We start from the raw sequence: 17,564 nt of genomic DNA on the forward strand, positions 1-17,564 counted from the left end.
CCACGTCTGCTTGATCGTCGCCCTCAAAAGAAGGGATGCACCGATGAAATTCTAAGCCTCTTCAAACCAAAAGAAATTTTCCCCCGATTCCAAGTCGTTCACAGCGAAAAAACAGAAAAACCAGCTAGAACCGTATCTCCTTTCCTTGTTGCTAAAGGCTTGACTGATGCACTTGGCCCAGGCTATAAGGTCACCAAATTGTCGAGCGGGGTTCTCCTCCTTGAAATCCATGATAAAGAACAGCACAGCAAACTAAACAAACTTGTGGCATTTGGAGATATACCTGTTACCGTTTCACCCCATCGGTCTATGAACACAGCACGCGGTGTAGTATCTGATGCAGATCTCATTGACTTGTCTGAAACAGAGCTGTTAGAAGGCTGGAAAGAGCAAAATGTAATTAACGTACAAAGAATCATTATCCAAAGAGAAAATAAAGAAATTCCTACAAAGCACCTGATCCTCACCTTTGCCACTTGCGATCTGCCACAAACAATAGAAACTGGATACACGAAGATAGCTGTCAGACCATACATCCCTAATCCAAGAAGATGCTTCCAATGTCAAAGACTTGGCCACGGATCGCAGAGCTGCCGTGGTAAACTTACATGTGCGAAATGTGGAGCCCAAGGCCACGCCTCAGATAAATGTGAAGCAACACCTCACTGTGTAAACTGTGAAGGTGAACATCCAGCATACTCCCGATCTTGTCCCAACTGGAAAAAAGAAAAGGAAATAATCACCTTAAAAATACACGAAAACATCTCTTTCAAGGAAGCATGAAAAAGGTGCTCCCCATTCCACACCAAAACGTACGCCGATGCGACGCGTCAAGGGGCAGCGCCGCACGGGCCTGCGCCACCTGCCCGGCCCGCACACAGCGAGTCGTTGGCTGTGGCATCCCCCACCCCCGAGGTGGAAGCAGTTAAACCTGCGCCACCTACCAAAACACAGAGGCCGGCTACCCCAGGTACGTCGGGCCTCAAGACCACGCCTCGCCAGGCGAGGTCTGACAAACTAACGAGCAGCCCGCACACGCGGGTGTCCAGTGCTTCCCAGGAGGCAATGGACACAACACCGGCACGTTTGGTGCCGAAACACCGGCATGGCTCTCTCGAGCTCGCCAAAACAAACAAAAAACCCATAACAGGGCCAGACGACGGTCCTGTTACCTAAAGTACACCACTACACACCTGAACACGGAACATTTCTCATCCTCATAAAATGGATGTACAAATTATTGATTGGAATGCCCGTGGCATTCTAAACAACTTAGATTATATCAAAGAAATAATACAAGAATTTAATCCTAGGCTGTTCTGCGTTCAGGAAACACACTTAAAAACATCACACAAATTTCTTAACACAATACACATTATTCCGAAAAGATCGCGATGATAGCCATGCCGCGTCTGGTGGCGTGGCTATTATAGCCCAGAGGTCAGTTGCTTGCCAACACCTCCACCTTCAAACTAATTTTGAGGCAGTAGCGGTTAGGGCGATTCTTTTCGACAGGTTGGTTACGGTCTGTTCCCTCTACATACCACCCGAACATCGCTTGCAACTAGGGGATCTTGAAACACTAGTCAATCAGCTTCCGGAACCATTCATTTTAACAGGTGATGTGAACGCCCATAATACGCTATGGGGCAACTTGTGCTGTGATGCAAGAGGGCGTACTATAGAAGACTTTCTTTTATGTACCGGTGCAGTTCTTCTCAATAAAAAAGAACCCACCTTTTATAGCACCACACATAGGTCATATTCATCAATAGACCTAACCATAGCCTCTTCATCTATAATGACGTACCTTGATTGGAAGGTCCTAAAAAACCCTTACGGACCACTTCCCTATTCTCTTAACTTTAACAAAACGAGCTGATCCCGCTTCACAGATTCCCCGATAAAAAATCGACTCGTCGGATTGGAAAATGTTTCAAGAGATCACATATTTACAGTACGATGATTTGAGTTCCTTAAACATAGATGATGCTGTGGCATATTTAACAGGTTTTATTTTTGACGCCGCTGAAAAATGCGTAAAACAAGCTAACGGACTTGCCAATAAGCGTCGTTTGCCTTGGTGGAATGACGCATGCAGAGAGGCACGGAAAAAACAAAATAAAGCTTGGAGCCTGCATCGTGACTCTCCAACTGCAGAGAACCTCATTAATTTCAAGAAGGCAAAATCACAGGGCAGAAGAACACGACGAGGTGCTAAGTGAGAAAGCTGGGAAAGGTACATATGTAGTATCAATTCTTACAAAGATGAGGGTAAGGTATGGAACAGGGTGAACAGATTAAAGGGCAGGGAAGCACAACCGCTTCCTTTAGTAAACGCTCAAGGCAACACCATGAAAAATCAGGCAGACTTCCTGGGTAAGCATTTTGAAAATATTTCTAGTGCATCACACTATGCGCCAACTTTCCTAAAGTTCAAGGAACGCATAGAGCGAGAGTGCCTTGAACGAAAATGCGCAGCAGATGAACCTTACAACTGTCCCTTTAGTCTCGCTGAACTGAAGGCTGCTCTCATTTCCTGCAGCAACTCAGCACCAGGTAGTGACCGCATAATGTATGCAATGATCAAGAATATGCATCCAGAAACATTGAACAGACTTCTGTCCCTTTACAACACCATGTGGGTATCTGGGCATATTCCATCCTCATGGAAAGAAGCGATTGTCATCCCAATTCATAAGCAAGGCAAAGACCCCGCATTAGCCAGTAGTTATAGGCCAATGGCACTAACAAGCTGCATGTGTAAGTTATATGAAAAAATGGTAAATCGGCGTCTAATCTATTTCCTGGAAAGCAACCGTCTACTTGATCCCCTTCAGTGTGGTTTCAGGGAAGGTAGGTCAACAATAGACCACCTAATTCGCATTGAGGCAAATATTAGGGAGGCTTATATACACAAACAATTTTTCTCTCTGTATTTCTGGACTTGGAGAAAGCCTATGACACAACATGGCGATTTGGAATCCTCCGAGACCTCTCTGCGATGGGCATACGCGGCAACATGCTAAATATGATAGAAAACTACTTGACTAATCGGACGTTCCGTGTTAGTGGGCAATGCCCTGTCCAAGCTATTCACTCAAGAGACTGGTGTGCCACAAGGAGGCGTGCTTAGCTGCACCCTCTTCATTGTGAAAATGAATTCCCTCCACAAAGTCATTCCATCCTCAATGTTCTATTCAATATATGTAGACGATGTGCAATTAGGATTTAAGTCTTGTAATCTTGCTGTCTGCGAGCGCCAAGTCCAACTCGGACTGAACAAGGTCTCACAATGGACAAATGAAAATGGCTTCAAGCTAAACCCCCTCAAAAGCTCCTGTGTACTTTTTTCTAGAAAGAGAGGTTTGATACAAGATCCTGATAGTATGCTGCATGGACAACACATACCACTCAACACTGAACATAAATTTTTAGGCATAATACTCGACTCAAAACTAACCTTCATTCCTAATATCAAGTATTTGAAAGCTAAATGCCTTAAAACAATGAACATCCTTAAAATACTGTCACATACATCATGGGGAAGCGACAGGAAATGCCTCATGAACCTCTACAGGAGCCTTGTACGATCGCGGTTAGACTACGGTGCCGTTGTGTATCACTCAGCTACACCCAGTGCTCTTAAGATGCTGGACCCTGTGCATCATCTTGGTATCCGCCTCGCCATCGGCGCCTTTAGGACGAGTCCGATTCAAAGCCTCTATGTCGAATCGAATGAATGGTCGCTCGATCTGCAGCGGTCATATTCTACATTTAATTATTTTCTGAAAGTACATGCTAACAAAAACCATCCTTGTTATCCCACCATAAACAATATGACCTCTGCAACACTCTTTCGTAACAAACCTTCAGCCAGAGAGCCATTCTCGATCCGTGTGACAAAGCTGAGTGAGGAGGTGGATGTTCCTATTCACGAAAATAGTCTAACGGCTTCTGCCAAGCTGTTTCCACCGTGGTTGTGGCGAATTATTGACTGTGACACGTCATTTGTGGAGGTAACGAAGCATGCTCCAGAAGCGCACATTCATATGCATTTTCTGGAATTGCAATTTAAATACCCGTGTCCAGAGTATTACACAGATGCGTCTAAATCACATGCTGGCGTGTCATATGCAGCCGTCGGCCCATCCTTTTCCGAGTCCGATGTTCTGCACCCTCAAACAAGCATCTTTACAGCAGAGGCGTATGCACTGTGGTCGGCTGCGAAACACATCAAACAGTTAAAACTACATAAGGCAGTCATATACACACTCATTAAGCGTTGTGAAAACACTGATGTCATGCTTCAACCACACAAATCCAGTAATTGCAGATCTTTTCTCTCTCCTCTGTACTATTTATGCATCTGGCCAACATGTAACGATATGCTGGGTGCCTGGACACAGAGGTATCGAAGGTTACATCCTGGCAGACCGAATTGCTACCTTCTTAGACACAAAAGCTTGCAACATGTCCGTAGCCGTTCCAGTCTAAGACCTAAAGCCATACTTACGGAAAAAACTCAGAACCTACTGGCAGCATACATGGGACGCTGAAACCCTTAATAAACTCAACATAGTTAAGCCACATTTAGGATACTGGCCATCACTGACCAAGTCCAGACGAAGTGATGTCCTATTCTGTCGTCTCAGAATAGGGCACACTTACGGTACACATAGCTTTTTGTTGAACGTCCAATGTGTAGTAGATGTGGGGAGACACTCAGTATTCAACATGTCTTCCTAGAATGCCGCGAAACACAAGTCGAGAGGAAAAAACACTTCCCTTTAGCATACAGTCAGTATATACCACTTCACCTGGCACTGTTTCTAGGCAGAGAACTGCTATTTCACATGCAGTCTACCTTAGCCTTTCTAAACAACGTTGACACGCTCCATATTTCCTGTCCAAGAAATTCGTAACACGGCCTCTTGCGAGAGGCCATGGTTGCGATGTGAACCTATGTTATAGCAGATGCCTCCAGGCCCTTGTACTCAAGGGACCTGCTGAGGCTGTTCTGCTATTCGTCAACAACAATCACCTGTTCATTTTTATTCATCTAACGCTATTACACCGTTGTTGTACATCCTATACTTATAACATACCCTACTTTAGCCATTTTAACATTTTTATTCCTTGTGTATTTTATTCAACTTATAGCTCTCAGTTTTAGGCCTCTCTACAGCCACGTCACATCAGCCATTAGTCCATTCAGTGCTCATCACCATTGTCTTGGCGCTCTTTGGTCACACTTGGCCCTTGCGCCAATAAACACTACATATCATCATCATCATCATCATCTTTCGGCTAGCATTGTTTTAAGGTCATCTAGGTGGCGGATATAATCGTAGTCTTCACTGCGGATTCTTCCTATTCGTTTCGCTCGTCTGACAAAAATTCCTTTCTTGCAGTGTCACGGGTAATGACTGTTGTAGTCTATATATATTGCTGGCTATCTGTAGGCTTTCGGTAAAGTGTCGTTCTCAGTTTTCCGCTTCTGTGTAGACTGTCGTGTCAAGGTAGTTGATCTGACTAGGAGAGTGGTGAGAAGTAAATGTACTACTTATGTGAAAGCGATTGAAATGGCTAATCAAATCTATTAACGCCGTTGTGCCATGTTCCCATATTGTAAATATGTCGTCAATGTAATTAAAATAGATAAGCAGTTTTAAAGGGTAGGATTTCAGCTAGTCTGCTTCAAGCTTTCCTATGAAAATATTCACATACGTGAGAGCGAATGGTGTTCCCATGCTAGTGCCGAAAGTACGCAGGTAGTGCAAACCTTTGTAGTACACTTGCAAACTTTCGGCACTGTCCCATGAAAATGTTCACACAGGTGGGATCGAATAATGTTCCCATGCTAGTGCCGAAACCTTGCAGGTAGTACAAACTTCCATAGTGGAAAGTTTGCAAACTTTCGGCATTAGCATGGAAACACCATTCGCTCTCACATATGCGAACATTTTCATGGGACAGCTTGAAGCAGACTCATAGAAATCCTACCCTTAAAACTCCACACCTAACTTCGCTACATTCATGACATATCTATAATATGGGAACACGGCACAAGCGCATTAGCCTGCTTAATTAGCCATTTCAATCGCTTTCACCAGAGTACTAAATTCACTGCTCACCCCTCACCTAGACAGATCAACATCCTTGACACGACAGTCTACATAGAAAACCCAAAACTGAGAACGACAATTTACCAGAAGCCTACGGATAGCCAGCAATATTAAGACTGCAACAGTCATCACCCGCGACACTGCAAGCAAGAAATTTTTATCGGACAAGCGAAACGAATACGAAGTATCTCCAGCGAAGACCACAATTATATCCACCACCTAAACGACCTTAAAAAAAATGCTAGCTCAAAGAAACTATCCACAAATTGCTCTCGATAGAGTTTGATGTCACGTCAAGATTGGAGAGAGAGTCAGAATTCATGAAAAAACAGCCTAGGCCAGAATATGGCAGACCACTGGCCTTTATAACAAGATATTCTAATGAACTCCCAAATATACACATTCTACGAAAGTACTACCCAATATTATCAAGTAACAAGTGTCTCCAAAAAGCGTTCCCGGATGTACCAAGGGTTCTTTATCGCCGCAACGGGAATTTCAAAGACATGTTAGTGCACGCGAAAGTCGGCCAACATCATTCTACTGTAATAAAACTACGTCGCCCCAGGTGCAAAACCTGCAGGGACCTTATAAAAACCTTACACCTTACAAAACCTGCTCTGAATTAGAAAGAAAATAGGGAGAATCATACCTTATCCATATGTTCAAGACATTGCAACCAATAGGCATGAATGTTTCAAAAGGAGCATTAGAATCTATTCACTATGCTAAGTTTCAAGCTATAGGGAGCAACACTTTACTGAAATACTATAGCGCCAAACAGACGACACAAGAAGAAGACACGGACGAGCGCTTACTAACAACTGATGCTTTAATGAAGGAAACATACAAGACAGAGGGAGAGAACACATAAACAGCACGGGCGGTACCGCCCGTGCTGTTTATGTGTTCTCTCCCTCTGTGTTGTGTGTTTCTGTCATTAAAGCATCAGTTGTTAGTAAGCGCTCGTCCTTGTCACTTCTTGTGTCGTCTGTTTGGCGCTATAGTACTTCAGTAATATGTACCAACTAGCCCAACAAAAAGTTCTGCTAGAACAGCACTTTGTTTGGTTGTAAAGTGGTCTTTCTTTCTTCTTGTATTTATTTATTTATTCCATTTCACGATTTTATTAATATTATTCACTTTTTCACGAGCACTGGTTTCTGCCACTTCTGTTATTTCTTTCAGAGGCTTGATAGCCCATGACCACCAGCGAAACAGGTAATGGAGTGCTGCTGTGCATGCCTTCGACACACAAGCTGACACACAGCCTTTGACACCTGATTGAAGACGGTCGTGTCACTGGCCTTGTGCACAGCACTCTTATATTCTCAATTCGACACTCTTGCCACTCCCACCTGCCTTACGCCCTCTCCCCTTTAGATGAACCCCACCTATATATAATGTGGCGAGGAAAGCATATGTTGCCTTGAAAAAGACAAGTCTACTTGTCGAAACGTTGGCTCCTGCTTTCACCTTGTTCTTGTTTTAGTCATCGTCTTGAATTTCCATCTCCCACCTTTCCAGTGTTACCCTGATAGTGCGACACACTAGCAAATGTATACTCTGGTTTCTGCACTACCTCCACATGCTTTGCAAATTTTCTGCTATGTTCATACGTTCCCATTATATACGTTTTCCCATCGCCAATGTTCACAATCGAGGAGGAGGAGGATGAATAAACATTTATTTTTTAAACAGGATCCCGGGGTAAGCCCCGGTTCTACTGTAGGTGGGAAATATCCTCATTCCATGAACCCTCTGGCCTTCGTTGCCTCCTTGGCCGTGGCGACGAGGCGTCATTATTCCAGGTACTCGGAGACGAGCTTGGCCTCCCGCATTTCAATAAGGTCTTCACTTTCTTGTTTGACGTTATATTCTTTCGGTGAAGGCGATGCGTCTGTGCCTAAATGCCATGGACACTCTAGGATCAGGTGTGCCAAGGTGTCTGGTACACTGCATATTGGGCAGTGATATCCTTGTAGCATTAGGTATAGTCTATGCATAATTCTTCTTTGGTGAGCTCTGGTTGAGGTGGTGGGTGCGCCCTGTGTTCCAGCCTGTGATGTTTAAGGATCACTGAGTAGGTGATGGGTACGGTCTCTGCCCCCATTGACGCAGACTGGGCATCTCGAGAGTAGGAAGGGTTGGCCTGGCAGGTGTGGCCTCGAGCCGCGGCTTGTGCCACATCGTTCCCTTCCAGCCCCTCTTGCCCAGAAACCCACGTCACGCAGGTGTAGGGAATAGGAGTGCTGCAGTGCTTCAACATCTTTAGTGCTTCTGTCGACACGCGACCCTTAGCGTAGTTCCCGAAAGCTGCTTCAGAATCGGAAAAGACAGCTGCCTCCATGCACGTGGTAGTTTCTAGGGTGATCACCGTCTCTTCTGCAGTCTCGGGGAGTGTGCATGGACTGTGGCAGATGCTAGCACTCTGCTCTGAGAATCTATCACGCTCAGAGCTTAAGTGTTTCTTTGCGGGTATTTCGTTGCGTCAGTGTATCTGGTGTCCAAACTTTGCCTGTCTCTTCGCCGTAGGGCATCCACTCGGGCTTGTCTTCTTTCCTTGTGGTACGTGGGGTGCATGTTGCATGGCATTGGTGCTATGCACAGGGATTCGCGGATGTTTGGAGAAATTCGTTCTTTTCGATGTGTGGTGGCTATAAAGGTTTTACTGTAGCTCACCCGTTACAGCACTGATCTTCAAGTGGGCGTGAGCTTCAGTCATTCTGACTGGCTTTACGAGCTTCAGCTAGTTCTTGCCAGGTGTTGTGTACGCCCATCTTGAGAAGTCTCGTAGTCGAAGCCGTAGATGGTTGGCCCGGGCCGATTTTGATGGCTTTGCATATTGTAATGTTAATTTTTTCTACTTCTGCATTCTTCAGCGCGAGGTAGGGCGTGCTTTATGTTATTCGACTGGTGAGGAGTGTTTGCATCAAGCGTAGCGTGTCGTGTTCTTTCAGTCTGCTTCTATGGCTTGCAACTCTCCTGATGAGATGTGTGACCTGTGATAGCGTTCGCTGTAGTTGTGGGAGGGTGGCCACCCTGGACCCGTCTTTGTGGGTGTGTAGCCCTAAAACTCGCATGGTTTACACTTTTGGAGTGGGCGTTCCATTGAGGGTGATTTTGGGATCGGGTTCATCGTAGCCGGGTGGTCTGCCTCTCATTCTTAACTTGAGGACGAGGTGTTCCAACTTCTCGGGAGCACAGCGGAGGCCGCATTTGTGCAAGTAGCTCTCCACGGTATTGACTGCTTCCTGTAGGCGTGGTTATTGCATTCCGGTGTTTGAGGCCCTTGTTCCTAATGTAATATCATCTGCATAAAAAGTGTCTTTGGTGTGGTATTGCACCAAGGAGGCTGGGTAGTTTGATCATGGTGACGTTGAAAAGCAACGCGATATTACCAAATCGCAATCGAAAACAGAAAAAAATTACCCAATACAGTTGCAGTCATTTTTATCTGATCATACGTTCCCGAAACATGCAGTTTTTTTAGCACCAACGTTAAGTATACGTCACCAAACTGTGATCCTATGATACATTTTCCGGCTGCTAGATCCCATGTGAACCAGAAAATTCACGAGGCATGCACTATCGGCAACAGTATGTAGCTGCCCGTCACGGCAGCTTGACCGCAGTACTCGCCCGCCCATTTCACTTGAAAGCGCTGGCGCACACTCAGTTTCTCATTTCGGTACCAACAAATCTCCGAGGTCGTCGCCCACGGCATTCACAGCTATCACCGCCAATCCTGTTGCGATAAGCATCTACGCCTATCTGTTTCACAGCGCGTGGTGCCATCGGAAGCGTAGCGCACACTTTTACTAGGCGAAAACCAAAATGCGAAGCCATTCTCTGCTGCAGACTGCGATCGTATATGTTTTCTGGCCACTAGATCCCATTTGAACAAAAAAAGGTGCGAGGGGCACGCACACGATGGAGCACAGTATGTAGTTGCCAGTCTCATGTGAAAACAATGTAGACGCACAGTTTATTTAGGTACCAGCGAATCTCCAGCTTGGTCATTGCACGCCGCATTCACAGCTATCGCCATTAAACCTATTGTGATAAGCGTCTTCAACTATCTGTTTTACAGTGCATGGTGCGTATTGCCATTGGTATCTTACTGCGCGCTTTTAATAGGCCACAATCCAACCACGCAAAGAAAAACAAAATGCATCTGCAGCCGCGGGAGCACCACCAGCTCAGCGCACGTTGGCATCTCGTGCCGCAAAGATCCGCGCAACGCTTCACATTACGCAGATGTTCACAATAGTTGAGCTTGTCAAATTTTTTTAGTTAGTTCGGATTTTATATTTTCTCAGTCAGTATGTTTCTTCTCGCGGTTTTTCCAAAATGTATGAACAAGGTTCTACTGTATCCTGATCTGAGAATGGCATGTAAATATAGTGACAAACACAAAAGAAGCAGTGCCGTGTATGTCTGTTTGTGAAAACAGGTTCTTGTGAAAATATTGCGCACGCAAGGGCAACCTTGGTGCGAATAAAAAAGCTGTTTGTATACAAAATGCAATCTGTTGACACTGCACTCTCATGAAAGGGAACAATTTGTAATTATCACTCGGGAGACCTCAAACGAAAACATGGTTATAGTATTCAGGAATCAATAGGCAAGATGCAATGACAGTTTAGAGCTGCACTAAGTATTTCACTGTTACACCCATTAACAATGCCATAAGTCAGGGTTACAGGGATTGCGTAAACACAGATTCACTTGGACAGTTTTGACAGCCAAGACAACGGCATAGTTGTCAAGGACACATCAGTGGATGAAATGCAGAGCCCCTTGTCGATGCTGTCATCAATGCCAAGCTTGGTTGTTGTGACCAGCACTGTCGATGAACGGGTTGCTGCTACATTCTCTGGGAGACATCAGTTGGGCAGGGGGCCAGTTAAATGCTCGGCGACAGTCTGCAGGGTGTAGGTTGTGGAGCAGGCTTCGTCCTCTCGCTTGACTGGCCATTCATCTCCACCCACCAGGCACAGTTCGACTGTCATCCGTGGTCATCCCATGAACAGTCCAGTTCTTTCCAACGCCAGCACTGCCTGCTGGATCTCCCTAAGGACTGTTTCACGAACTGGCACCGCCTCCTTGCAGCTCGCCTCTTCTCACCACACTTTATCCCTCTCCCTTTCCTTCCGCCTTTTTAGTTCTCTGCCACCTAGCTTTTTTTTCGGGCTGTTGCTTGTTCCTTCTGTTTGCGTCACAATCATCGAGCACGTCTTACAACAGAAGTGCAACTTTGCATGCATATCAGTCTCTTATACTCATTCCTTGTTTTATGCGCTGTTATTAAATGATGGTGAATAGCCAACTAGCCAGAGTTTTACCGTTAATCTATGTTCTTCCTATACTGGGACCTAAATACCAAGTAGCCCATTTTGTCCTACATGTGACTTACTCGGTGGTTTCTCGAAGTACATTTTGCTCTGAGCCTGCAGTGCTCGGAAGGGATATCCAGCCCTGTGCTTGTTTGTAGCTTTTTGTGGGCAGCTGAGGCTAATCTACCGACAGTCCTTTGATTAATCTGTGGCGCAGTTTCAACACAATACCGAGTTTTCAGACAGAGCAACTGCTCGCAGTCATTGTTGCTTTGGAGAACATTGAGAATGGGAGCTTATGCCTTGGACTGGCATATGCCTTATGCCTTATGCCTTGGACTTATGCCTTGGGCAGTGGCGTAGCAACAGGGGGGGCCGGGAGGCCGTGGGCCCCGGGTGCAAGGGGCCAGTGAGGGAGGGGGGGTGTCATATACGTCTGAAGACACCCCTCTTTCCGCCGGCTACACCCGGGGAGGGGGGTGACAGAAGACCAATGGGCCCCGGGTGCCAGACGACCTAGCTACGCCACTGGCCTTGGGGCAATGGCCGGTCTAAAGACCTGGCAGGCTATATGAGTGTGCATTGGCGCACACGAGTCATTTGGGCACCAAGGAGGTTGTTGAAACGTCTATTGATCATTTATTACTCCTTTGGCCATTATAGTACATTCCTCTATATACTTTTTGCCGGCTGCTATGTTGCGCCTTCGCGATTCCGACCTTAAGCCCATCGAATACTTTGTATTATGTTCCCATTTGATATGTAGCCATTCTATAATTGAGTAGATTGTGTTGCTAGGTGAGTTGGTTCAAGTCTAGGGGGGATGCGATTTGGAAAGTAAGTTAGCACTCGCTAACTCTGTTTCCACGCCGCGCTAAGATGTACCCACATTATGTAATGTTCCCATATTTTTCACTGCGTTTTAATGCGGCCATCTTGTAAATTTGGCATTCGAGAGGAAAATTCAGAAGTACGAAAGGATGGAAGTATGTGGTCACGAGTCCTACAATCGTGTGTCAATGTGCAATTGTAGTTTTTGAAGGTTCCTTAATGTCAGCTTCGCCTCAATACAGTTGTGTTATGCGGTGAAGAATATTAGAAGTGGAAAGGGACCACTGTCACAGAACATAGTGTGTGTCCCTTAATTATACATGCTCACACAGCTGTTTCTGATGTTGCTATAGCAATTTGAGGCCTTCCTCACTGTTATTTTTTCCCCGCAGTTCCTTGCGAAACAGAGTTCTACTGTGATTCAGATGCTTTGACGTGCCGAGCGGGGCCATGAGGCCAATCTGTGGCAGGTCAAGTCTGCGCTTGGAAAAGATGACAGTCTGATTAAAGCTAGACTGGTTGGTTGCTTGCACTGTGTGACGCGAAACGTGGCATAAAATAGACAGGACGGTCTCGTCTTTTTGATACTGTACGTCATGCTGCTGACACTCATGACCCAACTGGCAGCTTCATGTGCGGCCGGGGCTTTAAGTTGGGTGCCAGCTTCAGCATATTTTCTCCCAGAAATGCTTTACTCTTAACAAAATTATGTGCGCTCTTTCCGCTTAAGCCCATTTCATTTGCTTTGTCAAATATGCGCAGTAATAGCACAAATAACTCGGAATTCGCAAGAGTATTGTGAATTGCATGCTTGCATCGCACCAGTTTACGATCCTTCTCATCTCTTGAATGGTCCACTTCAATGCTGTCATTAATATGCTGCTCTTGGCTGACAATCAGGTGAATAGTTCTGGACATTTAACAACGAAGCATCCAAAAGAGGTGTAGCTATGAACTCTCTGTCCGCTTGCAAACTGCATGAGCCGTGTGTATCTTCAAAATTGATGAGACTCGGTTCACGATTCGTTTATGCGTGTGGCTCAAGCTTTGTTCTTGGCCAAATCATGCAAAGGATGTGTTGACAGAAGCAGAGGATTTCTGCACCTTCCTTGGCCTGTCGACACTGGAGACATATTGTGGCTTTTTGCTCATTATTTTAAGTGACTGTGGGCATTGCTTGCCCTGTTCCATTGTAAATTCACTGCAAGTTCTAGCCTGTTTGGCGTGGCTCATGATACGGCAACCATTGTGAAATTGTGGCAGGAGCATCGGGAGAGTGTCATAATCAATTAACCATTTTTGATGGTACATGAAACGAACCAGGTTCATGCTTGACGCGTGCCTCTCTCAGTTGGTTCGACTCAGTCGAGGCTTCGTGTCGGGACAGTAGAGACTAACCCGTCTTCCCGCCTCATCCTGCAGCCCCTGTTTTTCACCCCTGTTTTCTTCTAGTTCGGTCTCCAAGGAGGCGGACACGCGGCCCTACGAGGAGATCGAGTTCAAGAAGGGTAAGAGCAATCGTGCCAGCGATATTTCCATCAAGGTTACCGAGACTAACGGCCAGGTTGCCAGCCCGGCCCCCCTCATGGTTTCCCCTGTGCGGAGTGGTGAGTACGCCTGCCTGCTTTTGCGTACACAAGTGACGCATGGCCCAAGTGGAGCGTGCATGTGCCAGACCATCGAGGGGCACAGCACCAGGACAACTCGCATGCTCAGCCACCTCAGGGCGACCGGTCCAACAAAGGTCGGCCAATAGGTGGCCTTTCACATTCTTTTGTTGCTCGATTTGTAGTCGTCGGCATGATGTGCTCGTGTTGAGGCTGACCAATGGCTTTGCTCATTGTTGGCCGTCCCCTCTGCAACCCAAAGGGGGGCAAGGACAGGTTGGTGCAACTTTGCTCCCATTCTCTCACGCTGGCGCGGTGCATGCCACAACTTTCTTGAGGCCTCTTTGCCTATGCATTCTATAGTTTGTGGAAATAAACAGCACCTCTGCGTGTGCTGCATTTAACAGCTTGTTTGGATTTTATTTGTCCCACGTACACGAGAAAGAGTCAAGGTCGTGCTTCCTTTGGCGAGGCTGTGTGCACATTGTGTAGGCCTACTGCAGCGCGTAACTTAGGCGGATACAAACTGCAAGAGGTCAGCTCTTTATCAGTGCAGTCACTGCTTGTGTGCTTGGTTGTTCGTGCGACATAGAACAGTCTGTGAACGAAGCCTTGGTATTTCACTGTGGATGCACATCTATAAAGGGTGGCCAGAAGCAGCACCATGCAGCACAAGCGGTACCCCGAGTACCTGCAGCCTATGGACTTCCCGCAATTAGTGACACGGGCACTGTATGGCACCACTGGTGACAGTAGCGATGCCTTACTGGGGTTGCCAGCCTTTCTCCCCCGGCGAGTAGGAATACATGGGGCTACAATGTTTATTTTTACTGCACAAGTTCCTCGCATGTCTTAAGGAGCATGCAAAACAGAGTAGCAGTATTTCAGACAACATATGTGTGGCTAAAATGCAGGTCTCGCAGCAAAAGCAATACTCACTGCCCACTCCATTTGAATGCAAGTTCACAAACACTTCAGAGGTGCTTCATTTATTTCAATGTTGACCATAACTCAAGCATTTATCACCGGCTGCCCAGCGCATGCCAGAATAACCTGTGGAAAATATTAATCCTAATACAGGTGAGTTGGGAAAATATTTAAGCAGTAGCACTAAATGTCATGCTGGGATCAATGAAACATAATGTCATGTAGTAACAGTGAAGAGCACAGTAGTGAAAACTATGAATCGCGAAAGTAACTATTTATTGAGTGAACCTGTGCTCAGAAAAAACAATAGTCGAGCTCAACGATAGCTGCGAGCACAGTCGGCGATCTGAAAATCTGATCTGTGGCTCAAGTGCGTTGGCTTTTATACATAATTCATCAATGCTTCCAGGTAATTGCTGGAATGCAGCAAGTTACAACAAATGATTGAGGACCTTAACAGAGAGAGTGTAAGAGTGAGGTTTAAGATTAGTGTGTAGAAGACATACGTAATGATGAATAGCTGGGCAAGGGAACAAGAGTTCAGGATCGCCAGTCAGCCTTTAGAGTCTGTGAAGGAGTATGTTTACTTAGGTCAGTTAATCACAGGGAACCCTTATCATGAGAAGGAAATTTGTAGAATAAGAAAGTGGTCGGATCACATATGGCAGACATTGCCAGCTCCCGACTGGAAGCTTACTATTATCATTGAAAAGGAAGACGTACAATCAATGCATTTTACCAGTGCTGACATATGGGGCAGAGACTGTCTCCTCATCTGCCTTGAGGGCAGAGGCCCTCAAGGCAGATGAGGAGACATGAGAATGGAGAGGGAATTGAGTCAATTGACGCACACTGTGATGTCGATGTTAGGCTGAAGAAAATGGAGACTATAAAGGATGAGTTTGTCAAACAGGTTGAAGAGCTCAAAAATGAGCTTGATAGGGAGTGTGATGCATGAAAGGTAGTAGAAGAAAGACTTCAAGCAGCCGAGGAAAAGCTGAACAGGGCCATCATTGTGAATGAGAGTGGTTGTGACAATGAAATGCAGTCCGACGTGATTGGAGAGGGAGTGTCAGAAAAGCACGTGAAATGTGTACAATGTGGGGAAGAGGCAGCTAGAAAGAGCGGCACCTACCTTGACGCTGCCACACCCAAAAAGCAGGAGCATAGGGGTCAGTGCCCCTTGTCAAGTTTGAATCGCGCGGAAAAGGACAAAGGGAAGCAGGGAGAGGTAGGAGAGAGTGAAATGGTGATTATAGCCGGCGACTCAAATTTGGCTAAGTGCTGAGACGCAATTGTGGAGAGGGTGAAAGGCGGTAAAAGGTGGCGGGAGAGACATTTTCAGGGCAGGCACTACGTTCTGCCATGGAGAAAGCAAAAGCAAAGCTCACGGAAAATGCCCACATGCGCAACCTTGTCATAGTAGCAGGTGGGCGAAATGACGTCCTAAACAGGAAAGGGAGAGGACTAGCCCAGCACTTGGCGAAGGGGGTGGACGACTTGCACAAATTATTCCCTCAGGTGCAGATCGTGGTGTGTACGGCCCCTGAGGTGTATGTACATGACAGTCACGTACAAAGAGCCGTAGTGGCTGCTTAATGAGGCAATATGGAAAATGAGCCGAGAGAAAGGCTTCAAGGTTTTCGAAGTAAGCAGGGAAATGAGAAGTCGTGGTGGTTTTAAACAAGACGGGATCCACTTCAATTACAGGCTGGCAGGAAAAGTGGGCTGACGACTTGGTGGTCGCGCTGTTGCTTTTTTATGGGGCCCGCGGGCGCTCAGAAGGTCAGAGTAGATAGTAATGAAGAAGGTCCCCTAGGGGAACATCAGAAGACCATCGCCGTCACAAACAGAAAAAGAAGGAAAGCAAGAAAAAGAGCTCGCCATGCAATAGGCTACATAAACATGCAGGACGGCAGAAGAAAGGAAAAGTGGGCAGAGATTGAGGAGCAGTTATCTAGAGAACAAATAGGGGTGTATGCAGTTACAGAAACGCACCTTAGAGACTCAGAAGAGCCGCCAATTATTGAGAAATATGTTTGGGAAGGGTGCAACAGAACTAAGTCGGAAAGAAAGGGAGGGGGAGTCGGAAGGCTCATCCATCAGGGAGCCAAATGGAAAAGAGTAAATTCACAATGTCAAGAGCACCTTTGGTTATCAGATACAATGAGTGGGAAAGAAACTTGGTTGGGCGTTACGTATTTGTGGACCGGAAAAAATTGCACAGAGAAGAATAAGGAGTTAGTGGAGTGCAGAAGCGCTGATATTAAGGGTTTCGGGAATGGTGCTGAAATCGTCCTATTAAGGGACATGAATGCCCACATACAGGATTTAGGTGGCTATACCGAAAATAACGGGAAGTCAATGCTAGACCTTTGTGAGCAGCATAACCTTTTTATCATGAATACAAGGCCTAAGTGTGAAGGGCAGATCATGTGGGAAGTGGGAATTTGGCAATCGACCGTTCATTACTGTCTGATGACAGAAGGAATTCATAAGTTGAGAGAAATGGTTATCGATGAGGAAGGGTACAGCAGCATAGAGAGTGACCATAAATGTATCGTTTTGAAAATAAATATGTAGTTGGGAAACAGAGCGAGGAGTGTAAAATGGCCAGTCCAAGTTTGAACGCTGAACAAATAACAAATATAGTCACTAGAGTTGAGGAAGAACTTGGCAAATGGTCAAGTAAAGAGTGGGAATATGGTGAGCTTCTAAGTGCAATAACGACA

The 17,564-nt window shown here is 46.0% G+C and overlaps 1 protein-coding gene across 10 annotated transcripts in view; it reads left to right on the forward strand.

The window, feature by feature from the left end:
• Positions 1-17,564, forward strand: part of Amph (amphiphysin) — a 284,018-nt gene that overhangs the window by 148,141 nt on the left and 118,313 nt on the right. For 6 of the 10 annotated variants that reach the window (XM_065442448.1, XM_065442451.1, XM_070536829.1 and 3 more), the window contains one exon: positions 13,751-13,806. In XM_065442448.1, the coding sequence (XP_065298520.1) occupies positions 13,751-13,806 (56 nt within the window). Of the gene's footprint in view, positions 1-13,750; positions 13,906-17,564 lie in introns of all 10 variants that reach the window. The other 4 variants (XM_065442446.1, XM_065442449.1, XM_065442450.1 and 1 more) reach the window with 1 other exon arrangement.

Source organism: Dermacentor albipictus, chromosome 4 (genome assembly GCF_038994185.2).
Source record: "Dermacentor albipictus isolate Rhodes 1998 colony chromosome 4, USDA_Dalb.pri_finalv2, whole genome shotgun sequence".
Classification (NCBI taxonomy): Eukaryota; Metazoa; Arthropoda; class Arachnida; order Ixodida; family Ixodidae; genus Dermacentor; species Dermacentor albipictus.